Genomic DNA, 21,639 nt, shown 5'->3' with positions numbered 1-21,639 from the left:
TCCTAACCCTTGACAACTTGTAACCTACCCCCCTAAATAATGAAAATTATCCCAGACCCAAAACCCATTAAAAGAACCAAAAAACCACCCGCCCCACACCACTTCTTTGGCAATGTGGGTGTCATATTCTTAAAATTGCTTCCTGCTGGGTATGGGTGAAGTTATCTTTATCCTGAAAGAAAATTTTTTTTAGGTTAATTGTCAAATTCTAGGAAAGATAACTATATCCTTCCTTATTATCCAGTCTATGTATAAAGCCAAAGTTCAGGGTTTATCTCAAGTCCTTATTCAAGTAGTCTTTGAGACTGGATCATCTCAGCTAGTCATCTCAAAATTGCTCTGAGCACCTTGTAGTTCAAAGCTGATCTATAGATGATGTTTGTCAGTTCAGTGATATTATTATTGTCCACGTGGAATTGTTGTTGTTGTGTTTGTTGTTGTGGGGCCCCATCTTCTTCCTGGAGATTTCAGTTGATGTTAGGCCTGGCCATGATTTCCTGCAGAAAACTGATAAGAGACTCGAACACAAAGACATATATATGCAGCTAATTGAAGCCTTTTTTCTAGAATTAGATAGTACTCTATATGACCATTCATATCTTAACAAAGTTTAAAATGTATATATATATATATTAATCTTGTAAATTTTGATATAAAATTTATACTTTAAGGAAAGTTTAAAGAATCAGAATAGAATCAAAGAGTTGAGATTAGTGATAGAATAGTCCCTTAATTAATTTGGCTTTTGTCCTGTCCCATAGCAGAAAATGGCTCTTTCTGGCATGATACAGGGAGTTTGCATTTTCCTTTTAACAACATGCTTGAGTTTAAAGAAGGAGAGAGCCATTCTCCAACTCCAAAGTCAGCTTTAAATTTTAATTGAACTGGGACTATTAGAAAACCAATAGTGTTAAATCTTTAGAGAAAAGCAGAAACAAACATTTAAGAAGACATAAAATTTTTCAGATAATATATACCCATACACCGTTTCACTCTGTTTCTTGGGATAGATGATTTGTCCCTTTTCTTCAGTTGTCTCATTTGTCTTGTGTCCTTCAGATTCCTTAACCTTCATTCTCCTAAAAGACAAAAACAAAAACCTTCCCCCAAGACTAATTTTGGGGATGTTCCTTTTTGGCAAGTTATTATCTGATTAAATGAAAAGACATGTGTTACAGGTACAAGTTAGTTTAAATTGGATGTTCATGCTGGTTGATGAACTATCACCTCCTCTAATTAAGAGGTTTTTCTTGTTCAAATCGAACCTTTATCAATTTTGATGGTACCCACAGCTTATCTTCTCCTGTAGAAACAAAAGCAAAACCTCGTCCCCACCGTAATACATACCCTGGTTTCCATTCTGAGGTCAGCACATCCTTAAAGTATATAGGCTGATTTAATTCTGTAGTTTTTTCTATTACCCAATGTCTCTCTGCAGCTGTTGTTCCTTTCTCATTGGCATTCAGAAAATTCAAAGTTAATAGAGCATTATGCAGTCTATTTCTGGGGGTTTTTGTTACTCCTTTCTGTTTATTTAGCATATCCTTTAGAGTTCTGTTTGATCTTTCTATAACTGCTTGACCTGTAGGATTATGTGGTATACCTGTAATATGCTTTATATTGTAATAAGCAAAAAACTGTTTCATTTTAACAGAGACATATGATGGAGCATTGTCAGTTTTAATTTGTGCAGGTATACCCATGATGGCCATAACTTCTAGCAAATGAGTGATTACAGAATCAGCTTTTTCAGAACTCAAAGCAGTTGCCCATTGAAATCCTGAATAAGTATCAATGGTGTGGTGTACATATTTCAATTTTCCAAATTCTGCAAAGTGAAACACGTCCATCTGCCAGATTTCATTCCTCTGAGTACCCTTTGGGTTACATCCTGCTGGTAATGGCGTTTGATTATAGAAAGAACAAGTAGGACATTTCTTTACTATTTCTTTGGCTTGTTGCCAGGTTATGGGAAAATCCTTTTTTAAACCTTTACTATTGACATGATGTTTTTTATGAAATTCTGAGGCCTCCAGCACATTTCCTATCAATAATTTATCAATCTCATCATTGCCTTGTGCTAAAGGGCCTGGCAGACCAGTATGAGATCGGATGTGAGTTATATATAAAGGATGACTCCTTGTCCTGATTGTATCTTGTAATTGAATAAATAGTGAAGTTAATTCTGAAGCATCAGGGATAAATTCTGCAGTCTCAATATGTAATACCACTCTTTCAGCATACTGAGAGTCAGTTACTATGTTGAGAGGTTCTGAAAAATCCATTAATACCAACAGAATAGCATACAATTCTGATTTTTGCACTGAATTATAAGGACTTTGTACCACTTTACTTAAATTTTCTGATTTGTAACCTGCCTTTCCTTGTTTGTTGGCATCTGTATAAAATGTACAAACTCTAGATATGGGTTTTTGCCGTACAATTCGAGGCAAGATCCAATCAGCTCTCTTTATAAAATCAATTCTGTTGCTTTTGGGATATTTGCTGTTAATTTCTCCCAAAAAATTACTGCAAGCTCTTTGCCAAGGTTCACTTTCTGTCCATAATTTTTCAATGTCCTCCTTAGTTAAAGGTACGACAATTTCTGCTGGGTCTATTCCTGCTAATTGACGAAGTCTCAATTTTCATTTCCAAATCAAGTCCGAGATTTTTTCCCCATAAGTTTTTAATTTTTTATTTGGTTTATTTGGTAAAAATATCCATTCCAATATAATATCTTCCCTCTGCATTAATATTCCAGTAGGGGAATGCCTAGAAGGTAAAATAACCAAAATGCAATCCAGCTTTGGATCAATACGATCCACGTGCCCTTCATGTATTTTCTTTTCTACCAAGGCCAATTCTTTCTCAGCTTCAGGTGATAATTCTCTTGGACTATTTAAGTCCTTGTCACCTTCTAAGGTTTTGAACAAATTAGTCAGTTCATCATTTTTTACCCCAACAATAGTTCGTAGATGAGAAATATCTCCAAATAATCTTTGAAAGTCATTAAGAGTCTGTAGTCTATCTCTCCTAATTTGTACCTTTTGGGGTCTAATTTTTTGTAGCTCTATTTTATATCCTAAATAATTAATAGAATCTCCTCTTTGTATCTTTTCAGGAGCAATTTGTAATCCCCAGCAAGGCAAAATTTTCTTTACTTCTTCAAACATTCTTTCTAAAGTATCTGCATTCGAGTCAGCTAGTAAAATATCATCCATATAATGATAAATTATAGATTTAGGAAATGTTTTACGTATCACTTCCAATGGCTGTTGTACAAAATATTGGCACAGAGTTGGGCTATTTAACATTCCCTGTGGGAGGACCCTCCATTGAAATCTTTTAACCGGTTGAGAATTATTATAAGTAGGCACTGTGAAAGCAAATCTTTCTTTGTCTTTTTCTTGTAAGGGTATTGAAAAGAAACAGTCTTTTAAATCAATAACTATGAGAGGCCATCCTTTTGGTAACAGAGTAGGCAAAGGAATTCCAGATTGTAGAGAGCCCATTGGCTGAATTACTTTGTTAATTGCTCTAAGGTCTGTTACCATTCTCCATTTACCAGATTTCTTTTTAATAACAAATACAGGAGAATTCCAAGGGCTGGTTGACTGTTCAATATGCTGAGCATTTAGCTGTTCTTCTACCAGCTCTTCTAAAGCCTGGAGTTTCTCTGTTGTTAAAGGCCATTGCTGAACCCATACAGGCTTGTCTGTTAACCATTTTAAAGGTAGAGCTGTTGGTATTTTTGGAGGATTATCAGTTGTTGTGCCCTGTTCTTGTATAATATGGATGGCTGGTGACCACTCAAAATAATGCCTTCTAATATTTCTCTCAGAAACATGTGCTAGTTTATGATTTGTTTCTGAGATTGGAGGGATTTTAATCTGAGTATTCCATTGTTGCAACAAGTCTCGACCCCACAGGTTCATAGCTATGTTAGCGACATATGGTTTTAATTTTCCTCTCTGTCCTTCTGGACCTATACATTCCAGCCATCTTGCACTCTGTTTCACTCCAGATAATGTCCCAATTCCTAACAGTTGAACGTTTACCTCTTGAAGAGGCCAAGCTGGATGCCAAAATTCTGGTGCAATTATGGTAATGTCTGCACCTGTGTCTACCAGACCAGACAACAAAACACCATTTATTTTTATCATTAATTTTGGTCTCTGTTCATTAATAGAAGTTTGCCAAAAAATTTTCTTTATGTTTTCTCCTGAATTTTCTATTCTCTCTTTTTCATCATCCTGACCAGCATGATTTATTCCAATAGTCATTTGGTTATTTAATCGCTCAGAGCAGGGATTTCCTCTACAGCTGCAGGAAAGGTTTGAACTGGTTTTGCTATGGGGGCCTGCATGAGGCCCCTCCGGGAGTTTCCCGAAAACTGAGGCAAAGGATTACCCTGTCTGTCCTTTGTTGATCTACATTCATTGGTCCAGTGTTTTCCCTTACCACACCTTCTGCATACTCCAGAAGGAAGGGGCATTCTGTTGCCATTGTTCCTTGAAGAAACATTGCTTCTAGGAATGACCTGTTTACAGTCCCTTTTAAAATGTCCTTGCTTTCCACACCCAAAACATCTAACACTCCTCAAACCTTTTGAAATTACTTCTCCTACCCACGTATCATCATGCTCATCAGCCTCAACATTAATTGTTTCTCTAATCCAATCTTCCAAAGGTGCAGATCTTGCCCTTAACGGCCTGATTATTCTTTTGCATGCTGCATTCGCATTCTCAAATGCCAAAGCTTCAATTATTGCCTTACTAGCTTCTGATCCTGAGACCATTCTGTTTACTGCTGAAGCCAGTCTTTCTAAAAAATCTGTGAAAGATTCTTTTGGGCCTTGCATAACCTTTGTGAATGACTCAGGTTTTTTTCCTGGTTCATCAACTCTGTCCCATGCATTCAAGGCTGCCATTCGACATAAAATTACGGTTTGAACATCATATAAACATTGTGTTTGTATTGAAGCATATTGGCCTTCTCCAATAAGCTGATCCTGACAAACTTGTATTCCTTTATCCCTCCATTGTGTTTCTACGTTTCTAGCTTCCTCCTTAAACCACGTTAGAAATTGAATTCTCTGGCTGGGTTCCAGAACAGCTTGTGCAAGGTCCTGCCAGTCCTGTGGTATAATCCTATTATATGTTGACCAAGAGTTTAACATTTGCTTTACATATGGGGAATGCATGCCATAAGATACTATTGCCTCCTTAAACCTTTTAAAATCCATCAGTTCAATTGGAGCCCAGATATTTTGTGTAGCCATTTGATCAGGCATCTGCTGTACGGTTACAGGATAAATTAAGGATGACTGTGTGAAAACAGGCTTTCTTTCTGTAACCTTATGATCCAAACTTGAACCAACTTCACTGTTAAAATTAACAGGTTTTTCTAAAGCTGTTATCCTGGCACTTAAATCGACTATCTTTTTAAATAGTAAAATGAGAATAAGCATGGTGATAAACTGCATAATTCGATCAACATTAATCTTCTCATATAGTTGTTCCATTGTCAGACTGCCTAAAATTTCAAAAACCCAATTTTCTTCCAATGTACACAGAAAACCCATTTTTTTTTAAATGTGGAAAAAATTTGTCGTTTAAATAGTTTCCTTTATGACTTACCAAATCTGCGTAGAACAGTAGAAATCCGAGCGAATTTCAAAAGAGCCACCTAGTGTCCTAGGTGTGAATCCAGAGAGAGAGAAAGAGAGAGAGAGAGAGAGACAGAAACAGAGAGACAGAGAGAAAGCAAGAGAGAAAGCAAAAGCGAAAGCGAAAGTGAAAGTGAAAGCGAAGGGGTAGCCGGCTAAAGCTTAAAGCCAGCCACTTGTTCCCTCTTGAGCCGAGTCAAGGCTTGGCTTTACAGGCAGGGGCCCTGTTTAGCAGGGCAGGCCTGAGCTGTTTGTAGCACTGGCTTTAAGCAAGCAGCTCACAGTCCAGCCTGAGCCCAAGCAGACCTGGGCCGGGGCTAGGGAGCCGGCTGCTCCGGCTAGGGAGCCGGCCCCAAGCAGTTTTTAATGGATTCTTGTCACGTTGGGCGCCAGATGTAGATGTAACCAATCGTATTATTAAAATAAGAAACACAGAGCCAATGTAAAAGAGAAAGCCGAGAGGTCAGAGCTCAGAGATAAAATCTTACCTCCTGCAGTGCTCCGAGCTTCCCCGAGAGAGGGAGGTACTTCCTGTGTCCCTGTTTAAATAATCTTTCTGTTCTGCCTTCTCATTGGTTGTAAACCCAACCACATGACTGCCTCATCACTGCCTGTAAGTACCGCCCTCCAGGTCTTAAAGGCATATGTCTCCAATACTGGCTGTATCCCTGAACACACAGAAATCTACCTAGCTCTTCTAACCACCACGCTCTTACTATGGCTCTAATAGCTCTGACCCCAGGGCAACTTTATTTATTAACATAAAATTAAAATAACATTTCAGTACAAATAAAATATCACCACAGTCATCCACATAACCAGAGCAATTTTGAGCAAAAGCAAAGTTAGAGGCTATCACACTTGCTGATTTAAAAAATGAATTTTAAAGGTGGAGTTATCAAAACCACATAGGCGCTGGCATCACAGCAGACATGGGGACCCATAGAGCAGAACGGGGATCAGACTCTCCTCCCTTTCTACTAACATGTACACTCACTCGGTGAGGGAGCTGAGAACGTACAGTTGAGAATATGATAGTCTCTGAAACAAGATGTGTTAGGAAACCTGGGAATCCACACAGAAAAAAGAATAGAACTGAACAATTTTACTGAAAAGGAAATCACACAAAAATAGGTTATACTGGAACATAAGATTTGAAGCCATAGTATTCTTAGGAGGACATGGGGTCAGGGCTTTTTACTGTTCATCTTGACATTGATGTCTTGATTGACTCCACCCTCCACCCCCTTTACTTCTATGGGCTGAGGGTTGGGGTTTAGTTTCCCATGTGCTAAACCAATGCTTTGCTACTAAGCCACATTCCAACCCTTTGGTTGGGATTTTTAACACTTGTATTTGGTGCTGTGTAGAGAATAGTGTGATATGGATTGGATATGTGCCATGGAATCTTAATAGTCATGGGGTCTGGCTTGAACTGACTTTTAAAACTGTTGCTCAAGTCAGTTTTGTTTCAGCAACACTGTGGTCTAAAAGTCTCACTGGAAGGATGCTGAATCTTTCTTTCCCAGGCTGTTGAAGTCTCGTGTACAAAAGCTTTAAACTCATCAATGTCGACAATTAATTGTTCTCGCTTTATCTGCAGGCTTATGGAGAGGGATCTGAAGTCACCTCTTTAACTTTCTTCGTGCGATGAATGCTTTATATATGGCTTGTTAGACTTTTCACGTTTTGACATGAAGAAGAATGAAAAGGCAGAGTGGTAGAGAGACCTCAGGGAATGTGATTTACATTTTCCACCCACTTCTCTTAAACTCAAGAGAAAAATAGTCTTCAAAAGTGGCGTTCCTTTCCCTCAAGCGGCTAGTTGAATCTGAGAGCACTGAAGTAGGAACTACATCTTTTTTTCTCTTAGCAAATTTCCTAACAGCTTATAGCTTTTATAAACATTTGAAATTAGAAGACTCTCACCTTCTTAACTCATAATGTTGGATTCTGAGCATCATTTTCAAGTGAAACACTTCCCAGGTTCGTATTTACACCAGAAAGTATAAGGTTCCTGATGATCTGTCATGACCTCATTTCTTATTGCTTATATAAATCTTCAGATTCTTTTCATAACTTTGGCTTTCTGGTACAGATTCACCAACAGAGAGTTTTCAAACACAAGCGTGTGTCTTCATAAAGTCCTTAGGCTGATGTTAGATCTACGCCTCGGGTTTCCTGAAATGATGATCAAAGGGTTTGTACTGCGAGTGCAGTTCTTGGACCAAACACATCCTCATGGGGACCCTGACCTGCAGAATGCAGGCTCAGGCCCCACACAAGTGATACCACTTGGAGATCCCTGGACCTCTATATATCCTTCCCTCCCTGCAATAAATCTTCCTCTTTCTATAGGCTAGTGGATTTTTCTTATCAAGTCTACCAAAGTCTTTTTATCTAGTATGCTGTATCTGGAACTGATAGTTATCTGAACCAGACTTTGAAACGAGGGGCCTATGTCTTCTCTCTGTGTTTAGTTCCCTTAAGCTCATCTTTCTCTATTTGTCCAGTGAATGTCAAGGTGTCTGTCCTAAGCTCTAGTCTCACTCACCCTCACTCCTTTCTTGGCCACGTCACCCATTCCCATCACTCCATTTATCATTTCTACATCAACAAACAATTTCAGCGGAGGCCAGAGCAGGTTCTCGGTGTTCTTCTGGGGCTTGAAACAGACAATTCCACAGGGGTGCCTTCCCTTAAGTGTAAGCATATGTGCTCTGGGAGCAGGACGGAGGGGGCATTTTGTGGGGAGCCTAGCAAGGCATTCCACAGGAGCTCTTTACTTGTTTTGGCTTGGTTCTTTCCCATCAGTATTGCCAGGGATTTTGTACTGAATATATGCAAAACAATTGCAATAACATAAACCTCTACAGGTTGAGTTTGCATTATCCATTATCCTTTTCATTAGCCAGGATTGGTTAGACATTGTTACGTAACAACAACACGTCTCACGACATTAGTGGTTTTAAAACAGCACAAGACTAATTTCTCACTCACTCTACAGGTGATTTGTGGGATGTTGCTGGGGAGTGTGTACCATTCAGGTCTTCCAGGGTCTGACCTGATGGAACAGCCGTCATCCCGAACTTTGTGGCTGTTGTGTGAAGGGTCTGGAGACTGTTATAGCAGCAATTAAATGCCTCTGCCTAGAAGCAACACTTGTTGGTTTTGCTTGTGGCCTCAAATTTGTTGGAAGGCTGTACCCAAGAGGCCAGAGACTGCAATCCCTCCATGTTTCTTACTAGAAGGAGACAGAATGAAGTGTTCGGTGAACAGCACTGAGGACCAGCATGCTCACCATGTGTGTGAGTGCTGCCTGAGTCCCACGTATGAAAACCTTCCCCTCTTGCTCTTATCATTTTTTTTACTTGTGGAAGGAAGTTCTATTTGTCTTTATTGCATTTGCCTTGAATCAGAGCCTAGCTTCCTCACTTAGATCGTAACAGTGGCTCCTAATTCTGCTCTGTACTTGAGCCCTTTAAACTTCACCTCCCCGACACAGTGGTCATTCCCTTGAGGGTCTTAAGAGTTCGTCGTCTCAACATGATGTGTTCCAAACCTTTGACACAAGCTGACCTTCCTGACTGACCTCTGCTGCCTTCCAGCCTTTCCTCTGGTACCCCGTGTGCGCCCCGTATTTCGTTACTTGCTACGAGGCTTTTCTGTGCCTTTTGCTCTGCTTAGAAAATGTCTTGTTCCCTATTATCATCCCTCTTATTCCTCACAAATACTCTGTTCCAATCTAGAAACTCCGTAATCCTCCTTGCAGATGTCCAAGGATGCTTTTCCCTGAGAAACACTTTCCGACTTTCTCAAATGGGGTGATGACTTTCCTCAGTTTTAGCCAGCAGACCATCCTATACACGGTGTTCTCAAAGCACACGGTTTGTATTTTTTGGATTTCATGCTTGCTTTACTTGAGTAATCTATGCACATGTTGATGGTAGGAACATGTTACTAAGTCATATGTTCCCAGAGAGAATAATTATGCAGTTCCTGGCACATGGAGAATGTGAAGTAAATGTGTTACACACATCCAAAGACACAAAGATAAAATCATACCATCAAAGGAAGATTCTGCAAGCATATAATAATCTGTTTGTCTGTCTGTCTATCATCTATCTATCTATCTATCTATCTATCTATCTATCTATCTATCTATCTATCTATCTATCATCTATCTATCCATCATCTATCTATCATCTATGTATCTATGTATCTATCTATCTATGTATCTATCTATCTATGTATCTATCTATGTATCTATCTATCTATCTATCTATCTATCATTTGTCTACTATCTATCTATCTATCTATCTATCTATCTATCTATCTATCTATCTATCTATCTGACATCTGTCTATCTATGGATCTATCGGTCTGTTTATCTATCTATTGCTCAGAGTGAGAATTAGTATTATGTGTGTGTATGTGTCCTAACGCTGCTCTTGGACAAGTTAGCCATCATAAATTTCAGTTGCTTTCTCTGTGATACTCTGTAAGGAATGCTTACATGGTTTTGCTCATTTCATAGGCTTGCTAGGCTTATAGTGAAGGGCCTTAGCAGCCTGTAGTAGTTCCTTACTACTGCGATAACAAATGATCACACTCTTGGTAGCTTCTAGCACACCTCTGTTACCTTAGAGTTACAAAGGCCAGAAATACAAAATGGGTTTCACTGGGCAAAATTACTTCTGGAAGTCCTAGAGGAGTAATCCATTTCATTACCTATTCTAATTTCCAGGAACATTGTCTCATTGAGTCTTTCCCGTATTTTATGATTAAAACACACAGCTTTCTGTGGTTGATATATTGTGCACCCCAATAAACTTACCTGGGGGTCTGAGACAGAACAGCCACTATATTAAACATAGGTTTAAGCAGTGGTAGCACACGCCTTTAATCCTAGCATTCTGGAGGCAGAGATCTGTCTGGATCTCTGTGAGTTCAAAGCCACACTGGAAACAGCCAGGCATGGTGACACATGCCTTTAATCCCAGGAAGTGATGGCAGGAAGAAAAAAAGTATATAAGGTGCGAGGACCAGGAACTAGTGCCTTTTTAAGTTTTTGGGCTTTTAGCAGCAGTTCAGCTGAGATCCATTTGTGTGAGGACACAGAGGCTTCCAGTTTGAGGAAACAGGATCAGCTGAGGAATTGGCAAGGTGAGGTTAGCTGTGGCTTGTTCTGCTTCTCTGATCTTTCAGCATTCACCCTAATACCTGGCTCCCAGGTTTGTTTTTATTAATAAGACCTTTTAAGATTCATGCTATAGCTTTCTGCCTAGAAGGACCCCTTCTAGGGAGAGTATATTAGAGTTTGTTGAAAATCTAGGATAATGCTCCAACTTAAGATCCTTAGTTTAATTGTATCTGCAACACCCCTTTGTTATGTGAGGTATACAAAGCCACACAGTCATAGGTTCAGAGAAGTCAGATGTACCCATTTTAGAGGCTTCTTCTGAAACAAAAACAATTAATTTAAAAAGGTCTAAGAAGTAACTGTAGCTCTAATGATAATTGCCACATAATAACAATGCTTTTTAATGAGAAAGAACACAGAAATCTGTTTTTGTTTCAGAGCCCATCCGCTTATGAGCCACACAACCTTGATGCAATTCACCATTTACTGATAATTTAGCTTGAAAGAACCGTGGTATTTTCACTTCAAAAGTGTACTAGGTGCTTAACCTTGGAGATTTAGCATTTTGTGATGCTGGGGAACATACCGTAGTAAAAGAAAATTGAGATTTCATCATGTCTTAATAGTACTAAGATAAAATTTCCGTTGCTGCATAGAAATGGCTAACAGCTATTGAGGCATTGTTATGAGCTAAGAGCTGCTGAAGTGTTTATACACAAGCATTGACGAGTGACGTCTCCACAGCGAGCCTCTAAACTTTAGAGTGCTTCTATTTTCCTTATCTCACAGTACTTGAGAGTTTGCCCAACTAAGTGTAGAAGGTGGCAGAGATGGGATTTTCAAGTAAGGTGGGCAGGCTGCAGACACTGTACTGCTCACTCCAGCACCGAGAAGATCAGAATGGAGAGAAGGCTGGGTGACTTCAGGAGAATGAACTCTGTGCTTTGGACCCCCAGGGCTCAGCATCTCTACAGTCCTCATCGTGGTACTAGCTGAAATCATTTAGTATTGTTGACTTCTCATTTCTCATGCTTTCAAAAAATGCTTACTAGGTGGCGACCAGCTGTGTTGGAAGTGGTCAGTTTCCAGAGATGCTTAAAACAAATTGTCTAGGAAGTTCTGACTCTTAAAAGTGCATCCTTTAAGTTGCCCCCAGCTCCCACCATCTGCACCATCTCTCTTCTTTTCCTCCTCTCTGTTCTCTTCTCTTTCCCCTGCCTCCTCCATATCCTTCAGGAATATCAGCTTCAGCAACTGTTGAATATTATCTCTCTCTGTATGCTGACAAATGGTATTGCCACACAGAGGCAATGGCTAGGAAGCTGCCTGTTATTTTAAAGAAATGTGTTTTCTAAGTTAATGTTTTCTCCAAACACCATTGTTTCCAAGGACTGCTTCGGCCAAGCAGATCCTAGTAGCATGTCCACCACCATGGTGAGGTTAAAAATATAAGCAAGATTATTAATAAGACTAGTGATCACAAAAATATTATGAACAACTGTTGAAGCCTTTCCTATGGCAAGGAACCGATTTTAGTAGGGTTACTCAGAGGTGCAGATGTAAGGAATTGGCATGGGCTGGAAGTATGCTGATGGAGCTTGCTGCCTGCTCAGGGTTAGTATGGTAAGAATCAACTTAGTGGATCTTCTTCTACAGCCACAGTAACAGAAATATGTTACCTGAAAAATCTATGCAGAAATAAACAAGGAAAGGGAGTCATGCACACAGAAGTGAAATCCCACGTAATGACAAAATATGTGAAATTAGAGTCAATAAACTCAGATTATTAACTGGTCACATTCACAAAGAGCTGAATGTAAGATTATTGAACTCTGGCAATGCACCTTATATGACAATGAAGCTTACATGTGCTTTTTTTTTTTGTGATCGGTGATAGATTCTGAATCATTTAAAAATTGAAAACAGTGGAACGGGTGCCTTGCTTCTCCATGTGCCCCTGACATTTCTTCGCAGCCTCTCGTGGTTGGAGAGTGTGTTACCTGTGTCACGAGGCTTCCTTTTCTGCCCAGCGTTTTATTTAGAGTCCTTCGGCAGATGAATCTGTTGACCTCAGTTAGCCAGAGGCAGCTGCTTTGCTATTTTGATTTGGAGTGAATGTTATCTTTACGCAGACAAAAGTTTTTTTTCTTTTTCTAGAGACTGATAGTAAACATTGTATTTATATTTCTTTTGTGTTTAATGGTCCATGGGAATATTTAGAAAAGTGACATCCAATTAGATCATTCACTGTAAATGCTTTTTAGAAAAAAATTCTCCCTTGGGTGTTTCTAAGGAAGGGCCAATGTCACATTCCTTTGCTTTCATTGTTGGGCTCGACTACAGTGCTGTGCTCACAAGGCATAGTCTACAATCTATTTTGATGGAGTTAAAAATACATGATCTCTTTCAAGTTCTTGAAAGTTCTGCCTGAAAAAAACAAAAACAAAAACAAAAAAAACCAAAAAACAAACAAAAAAAAAAAACAAGGGAATTATCAATAATCTTACACTTGGCTCTCTGTTTTGTGAATGTGACCAGTTAATAATTGTAGTTTATTGACTCTTATTTCATATATTTATGCTGTTTTGGTTAAAGATGAAAGTAATTTACCTTCTCCATTTTTTTTTGTTGCTATAATTGGAGTTCAATTTCTATGATATTTTGTAGTAAATGACTCTGGTTATTTTTTATTATCCCCAAATTTAATTAAACCCTGGAAAAATATAAGGCTGAAAGCAAGCAGGTGTCACTGTCTTTGGGTGGCCGGTACAGTATAGGGCCATGTGAAGCATGTGTCCTGGGTTCAGGGCCATGCAATGATGTGTGACATAGAGAAATTGAGACCATGGGAAAAGAACACTATTGGACTCCCCATGTTTTATTCCTGGTGAGTCTCAGCTAGGATAGAATTACCCCACATCTTTGTGTTCCAGACACAGCCGTACATCTGACGTACTGGAGAAAGCAACAATTTCCTTGAAAGCTATCTGATCATGAGAGAAGAAACAATCACTCGTCACTGTCCCCAGGAAAATGATGCCTCTAATGGCTGTTGTCTTGCTTTTTGTGTTTGCCTGGGTACGATGACAGATAGGCAAATGACATTAACATTTTCTTGATGTTTACTTTTTTTTTGTTTTTTTTTTTTGAATAAATATTTTGAGAAATGTTTAAAAAATACATATCCGTGTATGTATTTTGTCTTTCAGGAACATTAAAAAAGGTTTATTTTAAATCAAATGGCAGTGAACCTTTCGTCACTGATGGTGAAGTTCAAGTGCCTGGTGTTTTCCTTGCAACTGCAGTATATAATGAGAGCGCAGGGACACCCACGATGCCCCCGAGCCAATCCACTCCAGCCTGGACACCTGGAGCTACTCCTTTCTCTGGGGACCAGAGTCCGAGGGATACAAGTAAGTCTGAAGTTGCTGAACACGAATGCCTTTGTCTGTGACAACTGACAAAGGCTGTGAAGTCACCCTCCCAGGTCATCTGATGAGAGCCATTCATTCAGGAGGCCTAGCCGAGTGCCTGTCCTTTAAGTCCGAAATGCTAGCAACTCTGTGGGCAAGACTGAGATAGAGTAGGGAACAGTCAACATTTCTGAGCTATAGCCCTTTGTAAGAGTTCCTTGCCCCATTACGAGCCTTGTGTGAAAGTTACTCATTTAGAAGTTATTAAGTTGGTAAGTGAGGTCACTTACTGTGTTCTCGGGACCTTGCTGGAGGGAGTCCCTAGCCATACAAGAAAAGGAGAGCATGACTGAAAACTCACCCGTTTTTGCTTTAGAGGTGTGTCCGTGTTCTTTGTCTCCTGCCCCCTTCTTTTATTGGTGGTGACAGTTCCTTGACATCTTGGTGACTAAAAACAATCACACCTGCAGGAAAATGGCAAGTGCTGAATTCCTTCTGGGTGAACTTCAAGGAAAGGGTTGTTAGGATTTCCAGAAAAAGAGCTGGGCCAGAGAGAGAAAAGACAGTATGGAGACATCCTCTGGAATGTGACTCGGTCCCTCGACAGCCCGAGACCTTCAGGAAAGTTACTCCACCTCCAGAAGGCCTGGTAGCATGGGTTTGCATGCAAAGGCATTCTCAAAAATACAAAAAGTGTGAAGTCCTTCTCTGATGTTGTTCTGCCTTTTATTTATTTATTTATTTATTTATTTATTTATTTATTTATTTATTTATTTATTTTAACTCCCTACAGCAAGGTAGTATCCATTGGGAATTATATAAAACTCATCCATCTGTGATCACATTGTTTCCTCTCCCATCATGACACCCACAAGAGGAAATCATATCCTAGTCTGGGCCAGAGTATTTATTTTCATTCTGAACTAGGAAGGGAAAGCTTAAGTTGACTTTTAGCTATCAAGGTGTGGATTTGCTAGCGCTTGAGAAAAAACAGAATTATTTTGTTACTCCATATTCAAAAGAGACAGACTGCTTGGATTTCACTGTGAACCTACAGGTATTAGCCACCTCTTTAGAATCAGTGTTCACCAGGGATCCAGAGGCAGACATGCTTATGACCTGACAGAGATATCTGCCATGTTGAAATTATTTTCCTCGGGAGTTTAATTTTGAGGTTTCATATTTTGCTCAAGCACTTCATTACCCTCAAGGACAGTGTTTTCCATCAGGAGTGAAGAAGTCATTTACATAAAAACAGCCCAGTTAATGTGGTCGTAATTACAGCAACTGTTCTTCTCTTCCTCTAAGTGGATTTGCCTGTAGTTTGAATGCTCTGTCATTCATTAAGACTCAAGTAAGTTTGACGAGCACATACCCGGGAGATTAAAAAAGAAAACACAGGGGGCTTGCTGTTCAGTTGGGAGTTTTGACAGAACTCTGACTAGTTGTTTCTCTTCCCCTGGCTGGCTCGGAACTTACTTTGACATGGAGATGAAATCCAGGTGAAATTACAATGGTTACATGAAGAGCCTTTGACGGTTGCCCGTCTGTGTTGCTCCCGGGTTTGACTGCAAGCTACTAGCCAGGGAACGTCCTGATACACTGTCGACGTCAACTGGAGCCATTGGCTACCAGGAGCTTCTATTTCCAAGCACTCTGGTGAGAGTGCCGGTCTGAGCTCGCTGAGGGTTTGACGGTTTTCGAGGCATATTTAGATGTGAGCCCCATAATGAACTGATGAGGTTTACAGGATGGGTAAGCGCACACTTCAGGTTGTAAGGCATGAGATCAAATTGACATGTCCAGTGTCATTTGCTTGGTAATAGGCAGCTGTGAAGCTGCGTCTCAGATCTGAGGACTCCTGGGTCAGTGCTCTCTTGAGTGCCGATGTTTCCTGATAGAATTTGATTGTTTCCTTTACAGTGCTCAGAGCATTACTGCACACATCTCAGGCTCTGGGAGAATAGAAAGAGTCATCTGCTTTTGGCTTTTGGTTTTTTTTTGGATGAATAGCCATATGGTATTCTGATACGAAAGCAATTAGTTGAATGAATAGGTGAAGTATATTCACTGGAAAATGTTAACATATGATTTGTCCCAAATTTTATTGGCCTCTGATCACACTTCTGCTACTTGATTTTGTTTAACCAACTTTAAAGTATCATTTAGTGTCTTCTTTCTATAGTAACACCTTGCAGAAAGACTGTTTTTGTATTTTCCCTGTTTTCTTACATTTCTCCAATCAAGAGTTTTTAAATTTTCGGGCATATGTAAAAGCTATTTAAGTGGATGTTGGTCCTGAAATACCATGACCAGACAGACATTCTACCTGGATTTCTTGGCCAGCTCTTGTCCACAGGTAGTTAGAAACAGTCTTGCTCCAAGACACTTCCTCCTGGGGGACCCTCATACCATGCCAGAGCTAAAGATTCTGCAGTTACAAAGTGTTGACTGGAATATACCTCATAACTGTGCTTTACGTGTGGCACCCCAGCTTTTCTGCATGTGAGGTGTCTTGATGTAACCCACTGTACTTCTGGGGTTTCTTTACTGTCTCTGTGAACTCCATGGGCAATGTAGAGAAGGAAGTGACCCACCATAAACTTTAATGCTGTATTTCAGCAAGAGATTTTTCTAAGTTGCCTGCTATGTCTGGGTTTCAATTTATAACGTTTTCTCTTTCTATGTATGGTAAGTATTTAAACACATGTTGAAGTAAAGGGGAACCTGGCTAACAAGAAGTCTGGGCTCACACAGCATGGTTCACGCTGAAGTAGCCTACGTGCTCTGGTCAAGTGTTGGAAGGTGGATGGCTGTCCTGAGGACTTGAAGGGCTCTGTTCTCTTCTCAGCCCTCTGGTAGCTAGCCCCTAGATGTTCTACCTCAGATAAAAGCACGCCTTTCTTTTCATTCATTCACTTCTTAAAAATAGCTGCCTTTACAAAGCAATACCACAAGCAAAGGACATGAAAGTGGCCTGGGAACCTGGTGGGGGGACCCGTAGGGTATAAGATGAGTAAGAGAGCTAGAAGGAATGTCTGTGAGAATGCCTTCTATACACGGACCGAACTGTCAAAGACAAATTAATAAAGAAAGCAACTGTTCATAAGGCGTCATCAATATATTAAGTCCACCTTTACAACGTGGACAACTCAGCAGTTTTTAATGTATTTATAAAGTTGTGCAATTATCGCTACACCCTAATTTGATTTTTTTTGCTACAAAAAATGCTGTATCTCTTGCTCTTTTTTTATGCAATCCCTAGCCTAAGCTAATCTAATTATGTCTCCATGGGTTTGTTCATTTTGAAACTTGCAGGTGTGTCCAGCCTGAGGCCCATGGTCTGCATCTGGCCAAAGATAGCTACGAATGTGCCTCAAAATCGAAAGCTGATTTAGCACTTTTGAAATGTTGGTTTTTTTTTTTAAACTCAGTTGTGTGGTTTTCAGTGTGAACTTTGTAGGTGACAACATGGTGTCTCAATACTAAAAAGTTGGACATAAGCAGAAGGGTATCAGACCAGAGAGGTTTCTTTTAGAGTGCTTTCAGGGTGCATCCATATCAGCTATGATGACATCATCATCCTCATCATTCTCAGCATCTTAGTGCTAAGTCATACTCCGTCAAATGAAAATCTGACATTTTATCTGTCTATCTTTCCATTGATAGGTACCTGAGTTGTTCCCATCTTTTTAGTGCCCTTGAATTATACTGCTGTGATTATCTGTGGTGTGGGCATGTGTTTCTAGCTTTCTTTGGGTATGTGTTTCTAGCTTTCTTTGGGTGTGTAAATGTGCTATTTCTCTAGTTTCCTAATTGTTAACTGTCTAGTTGTTCCACCCATTAAGAAGAGTGGGCATTGAGGCCTCTAACTACTGTCATTATCATCATCATCATCATCTTCCTCATCCTCATCCTCATCCTCATCACACCATCTTGTTCTGGGTCGTTTTCTTGACAATTTCTTGGGCCTGGGGCTTGGGGTATATTAGAGTGATCTAAGAATTCTATGTACAGTGTTCTTTATTATATGTTTTCCTTTCAGGGGTTATAAAATAATTTAAGCCTCTTCTAGATCACTTGGCAAAGTAACTTATAACAGTTACCATGGAGTTTTGGTGCTCATTTGAGTTTCTATGCACCATTACATCACTGTTTAGCTATACTGCTTAATCATTCAGTAGCTATAAAAAAGGAATGACGCACACTGATTTTCTTCCCCACTGAAGACGGAAGTACATGTATTTGAAGGTTGCCTTTGTAGTAGCTCAGATAGACAAAAGTGACCACACAGTCACTTGGCCAGAATCAGCATGGTAGAAGCTTCCTGAATATGTAACTTATGTTACAGACACCATCTCAGGTTGTTTTGCCTGAACAATGAACATATTAAGTAATGGTTAATTACTTTAAATTTTATTAATTTTGTTTATATTTCCTCTATAATATCTAGAGGTTTATATCTAATTATGTATGTGCCCATAATACTTTCTTTCTTAACTTTTTTATGCCAAGAACTCCTTTGGCACTCTGGTGAAGGCAAATGCCTTTCCAGAATAATATTTTGGCCCTAAAGTAAATCATACAGAGTTAAAATAATGAGAATTATATTAAAATGCAGCCGCTAAAATGTTCAAATGTAAAACATCCATTAAATAGTCAAATTTCTGTTTATTTATTAATGTATTAAATAGTGAGATCTAGTAACTGGTCAAAAGCAATAATTTTCTAACAGGGATGAACAGAAATAGTATTTTGAGATGTCTACAACATTTTTATGTTGATTTGTTAACATCTATGATCTATGTATTTTTTTCTATATTTGTTGCCCATGTTAATAATTTAATTATCACAAATTTCAGTCATTGATTGTAGGAGAGAGATGTTACTTTTCTCTTATACAGATTTACAGACAGCCCAAATCCTTCATCAGACTGGCAAGGTCTGCATTTTGACGAAGGTGGCTTGAGATAGAGGAAAATGATTTGCTTGTGCATACCAGGATCTTCTGTCTCTTTAGGTCTTAGCATTACTTGCAGAGTTGGTATCATCATGTTGCATGAACATCTGCCCTTACGTGTTCCACTGCGTACCAGTTGTCCGCCCTCTTCTATATATTAAATCAAATTATTCAGGCTAAAAGTACAGTTAGGAGATTTAGAAATGACTAATGTAAGCATCTAAATATGAACAAGTGAATTACTGAGTAATTGTTGCGAACTTGCTGTTGAATGCCCATTTGGGTGTCAGATTTCTGGTGAAGACCTGGACAGCTAGTGAGAAAGAAGGAATGCTCCCTTGTTTCCTTACCTCCTTACCCCAACTTTAGCTGCTTTCCATGTACTGTATTAGGCCCCTCTCATCTCCCCCAGAGACAGCAAACGTAATTTGATGTGCAGAGCTGGGCCTTTGGAAGAGGTAAGGGAACAATATCCACATTATTCTTTTAAGATTGTTATTATTATTATTTCTGGGATTGCCCTCCAACCCCCTTTCCTAAGCAAATCCTGATATATCCCCCAATGTAACACATACCCGTAAAGGTAATGTTCCCACAGCCAGATTAGTCATACTGAGAAGATTGGTGGTTCAAAATGTTCCTCTCCAGATCCATCATCACTTCCTCTTTAGGAAGAACAGCCCAACATCCTTGATCCAACTAGATGGAAAAACACACAGTAGCACATTGATATCAGCAGTGCAAAAACAATCTTGGCCAAACTCAAGGCCGGAAGTGATCCTTCAGAAACCAAAGGCTCAGATAACAAGTGAAAATTCAACCCAAGCTGAGCAATCTGCTTTTGGTTCTGAAAGAACATTGATACTGTGTATATTTTTTTTGGCCCGTGTCATTCAATTTGCTAACTCAGATCCCTGTCTCAGGGATTTGGGTTTTGCATAATTTTGTATTGAGAGTGAAAAGCCTCATCAATGGCAATCTGTTTGCTGTTACTTGTGTCTTTGGAGAATAAGCCTTTTCACATAGTTGTAGTTGAAATGAGTATGGTGGTGAACTTTCCAAACCCAAAGTTTTCTATCTGTCCATGTTTGATGCAAACTACTCGTGTGTTTTTGCGTTAGCACGTTTATCTCGCTACTCTGAATCACTTACCTAATGTTTGCATGCGGTATTTGAGTCGACCGACTTAGAACACTTGTTTATAATCATGTTAAGCTGTGGAACCATCTTCTGATGCCTGTGTGCTCTTCCAAATTTTATGAGATATTTCAATTCTGGGGCGTTTGGTTTAACATTCTGTGAAGCATTTATTTATCTGCAGTTATTTGTTGGGCACTAGCTCTGGGTTGTCTCCACGGACCATAAAGTTAAGTATGATAGAAACCCCATCCATCCAGACTGTGGCTGGTAATTGCCTTGAAACCTGAAGGCATTACTTATAGTTTGAGAGAGAAAATGAAAAATTATACATAGGTTCAAAGAAGGAAAAAAATGTGATCCACTTTAATTCACTAAAAAGAATATTGCTATCTTATACAATTTGAATGCCATAAAAACACCTCATTTCCTCAAGATTAAGTTTAAATTATAATTGTAAAGATATATTTTAGTTTAAAAGTCTATCTTATAGCTTCCATATTTAATTACATCAAATTTACATTCTTTTTTTTAAAATCTCATTTGCACTCGTCTTTGTGGTTGGGTCTCTGGGAGGGCTTCTGTAATGATTAGTTTTCTACTGTAGCACTTTCTTCATGGCCTACTGTGAGCCACTGTTATAAGAACTGTTGGCTAAAACCATTGGTATCTATGTCTTTTCGTAAAGTAGCTCCCAAATAGGCTTTGAAAGTTCACATCTCTGAGAAACTCCCTAGATACTTCAGATTCAGTTCATCCAAAACCAAATCCATTATGACTTATAGGCTCCAGACTTTTTCTACAGAATTTCGAGTTTTCTAACAAACCATTGTATTGGTAAATTTAAAAAGTTATAATGTGTATGTCGTCAAACAATTGAACAGGGCCTTTACTTTCGAACTATAACAAATGGGAGGCCAGCCTTGTATGCATGGAACTTTGACCACCTTAGGAAGTTGGGAAGGTCAATTTTGGAGAAGGTTCCATGTGGTGCTGAGAAGGTATATTCTTTTGTGTTTGGGTAAAATGTTCTGAAGCTATTTGGTAGATCCATTTGAGTCATAACATCTGTTAGTTCTCTTATTTCTCTGTTTAGTTTCTGTCTGGATGACCTGCTCATTGGTAAGAGCAGAGTGTTAAAATCTCCCACTATTTTTGTATGGGGTTCTATGTGTAATTTAAGTTTTAGTAATGTTTCTTTTACAAATGTGGGTGCCCTTATATTTGGGTCATAGATGTTCAGAATCAAGACATCATCTCTTTTGTTAATGTTCTGAGGACACAAAATCCTTTCAAATTGGCTGGTCTCAGAAATGAC

The 21,639-nt window shown here is 39.2% G+C and overlaps 1 protein-coding gene across 2 annotated transcripts in view; it reads left to right on the top strand.

Annotated features, from left to right (window-relative positions):
• Positions 1–21,639, top strand: part of Corin (corin, serine peptidase) — a 218,938-nt gene that overhangs the window by 39,864 nt on the left and 157,435 nt on the right. For both annotated transcript variants that reach the window (XM_042257503.2, XM_006979681.4), the window contains exon 3: positions 14,021–14,224. In XM_042257503.2, coding sequence (XP_042113437.1) covers positions 14,021–14,224 — 204 coding nt within the window. The remainder of the gene's footprint in view (positions 1–14,020; positions 14,225–21,639) is intronic.

The sequence above is a fragment of the Peromyscus maniculatus genome, chromosome 10, assembly GCF_049852395.1.
Source record: "Peromyscus maniculatus bairdii isolate BWxNUB_F1_BW_parent chromosome 10, HU_Pman_BW_mat_3.1, whole genome shotgun sequence".
NCBI lineage: Eukaryota > Metazoa > Chordata > Mammalia > Rodentia > Cricetidae > Peromyscus > Peromyscus maniculatus.
This window is presented reverse-complemented; position numbering and strand designations above follow the sequence as displayed.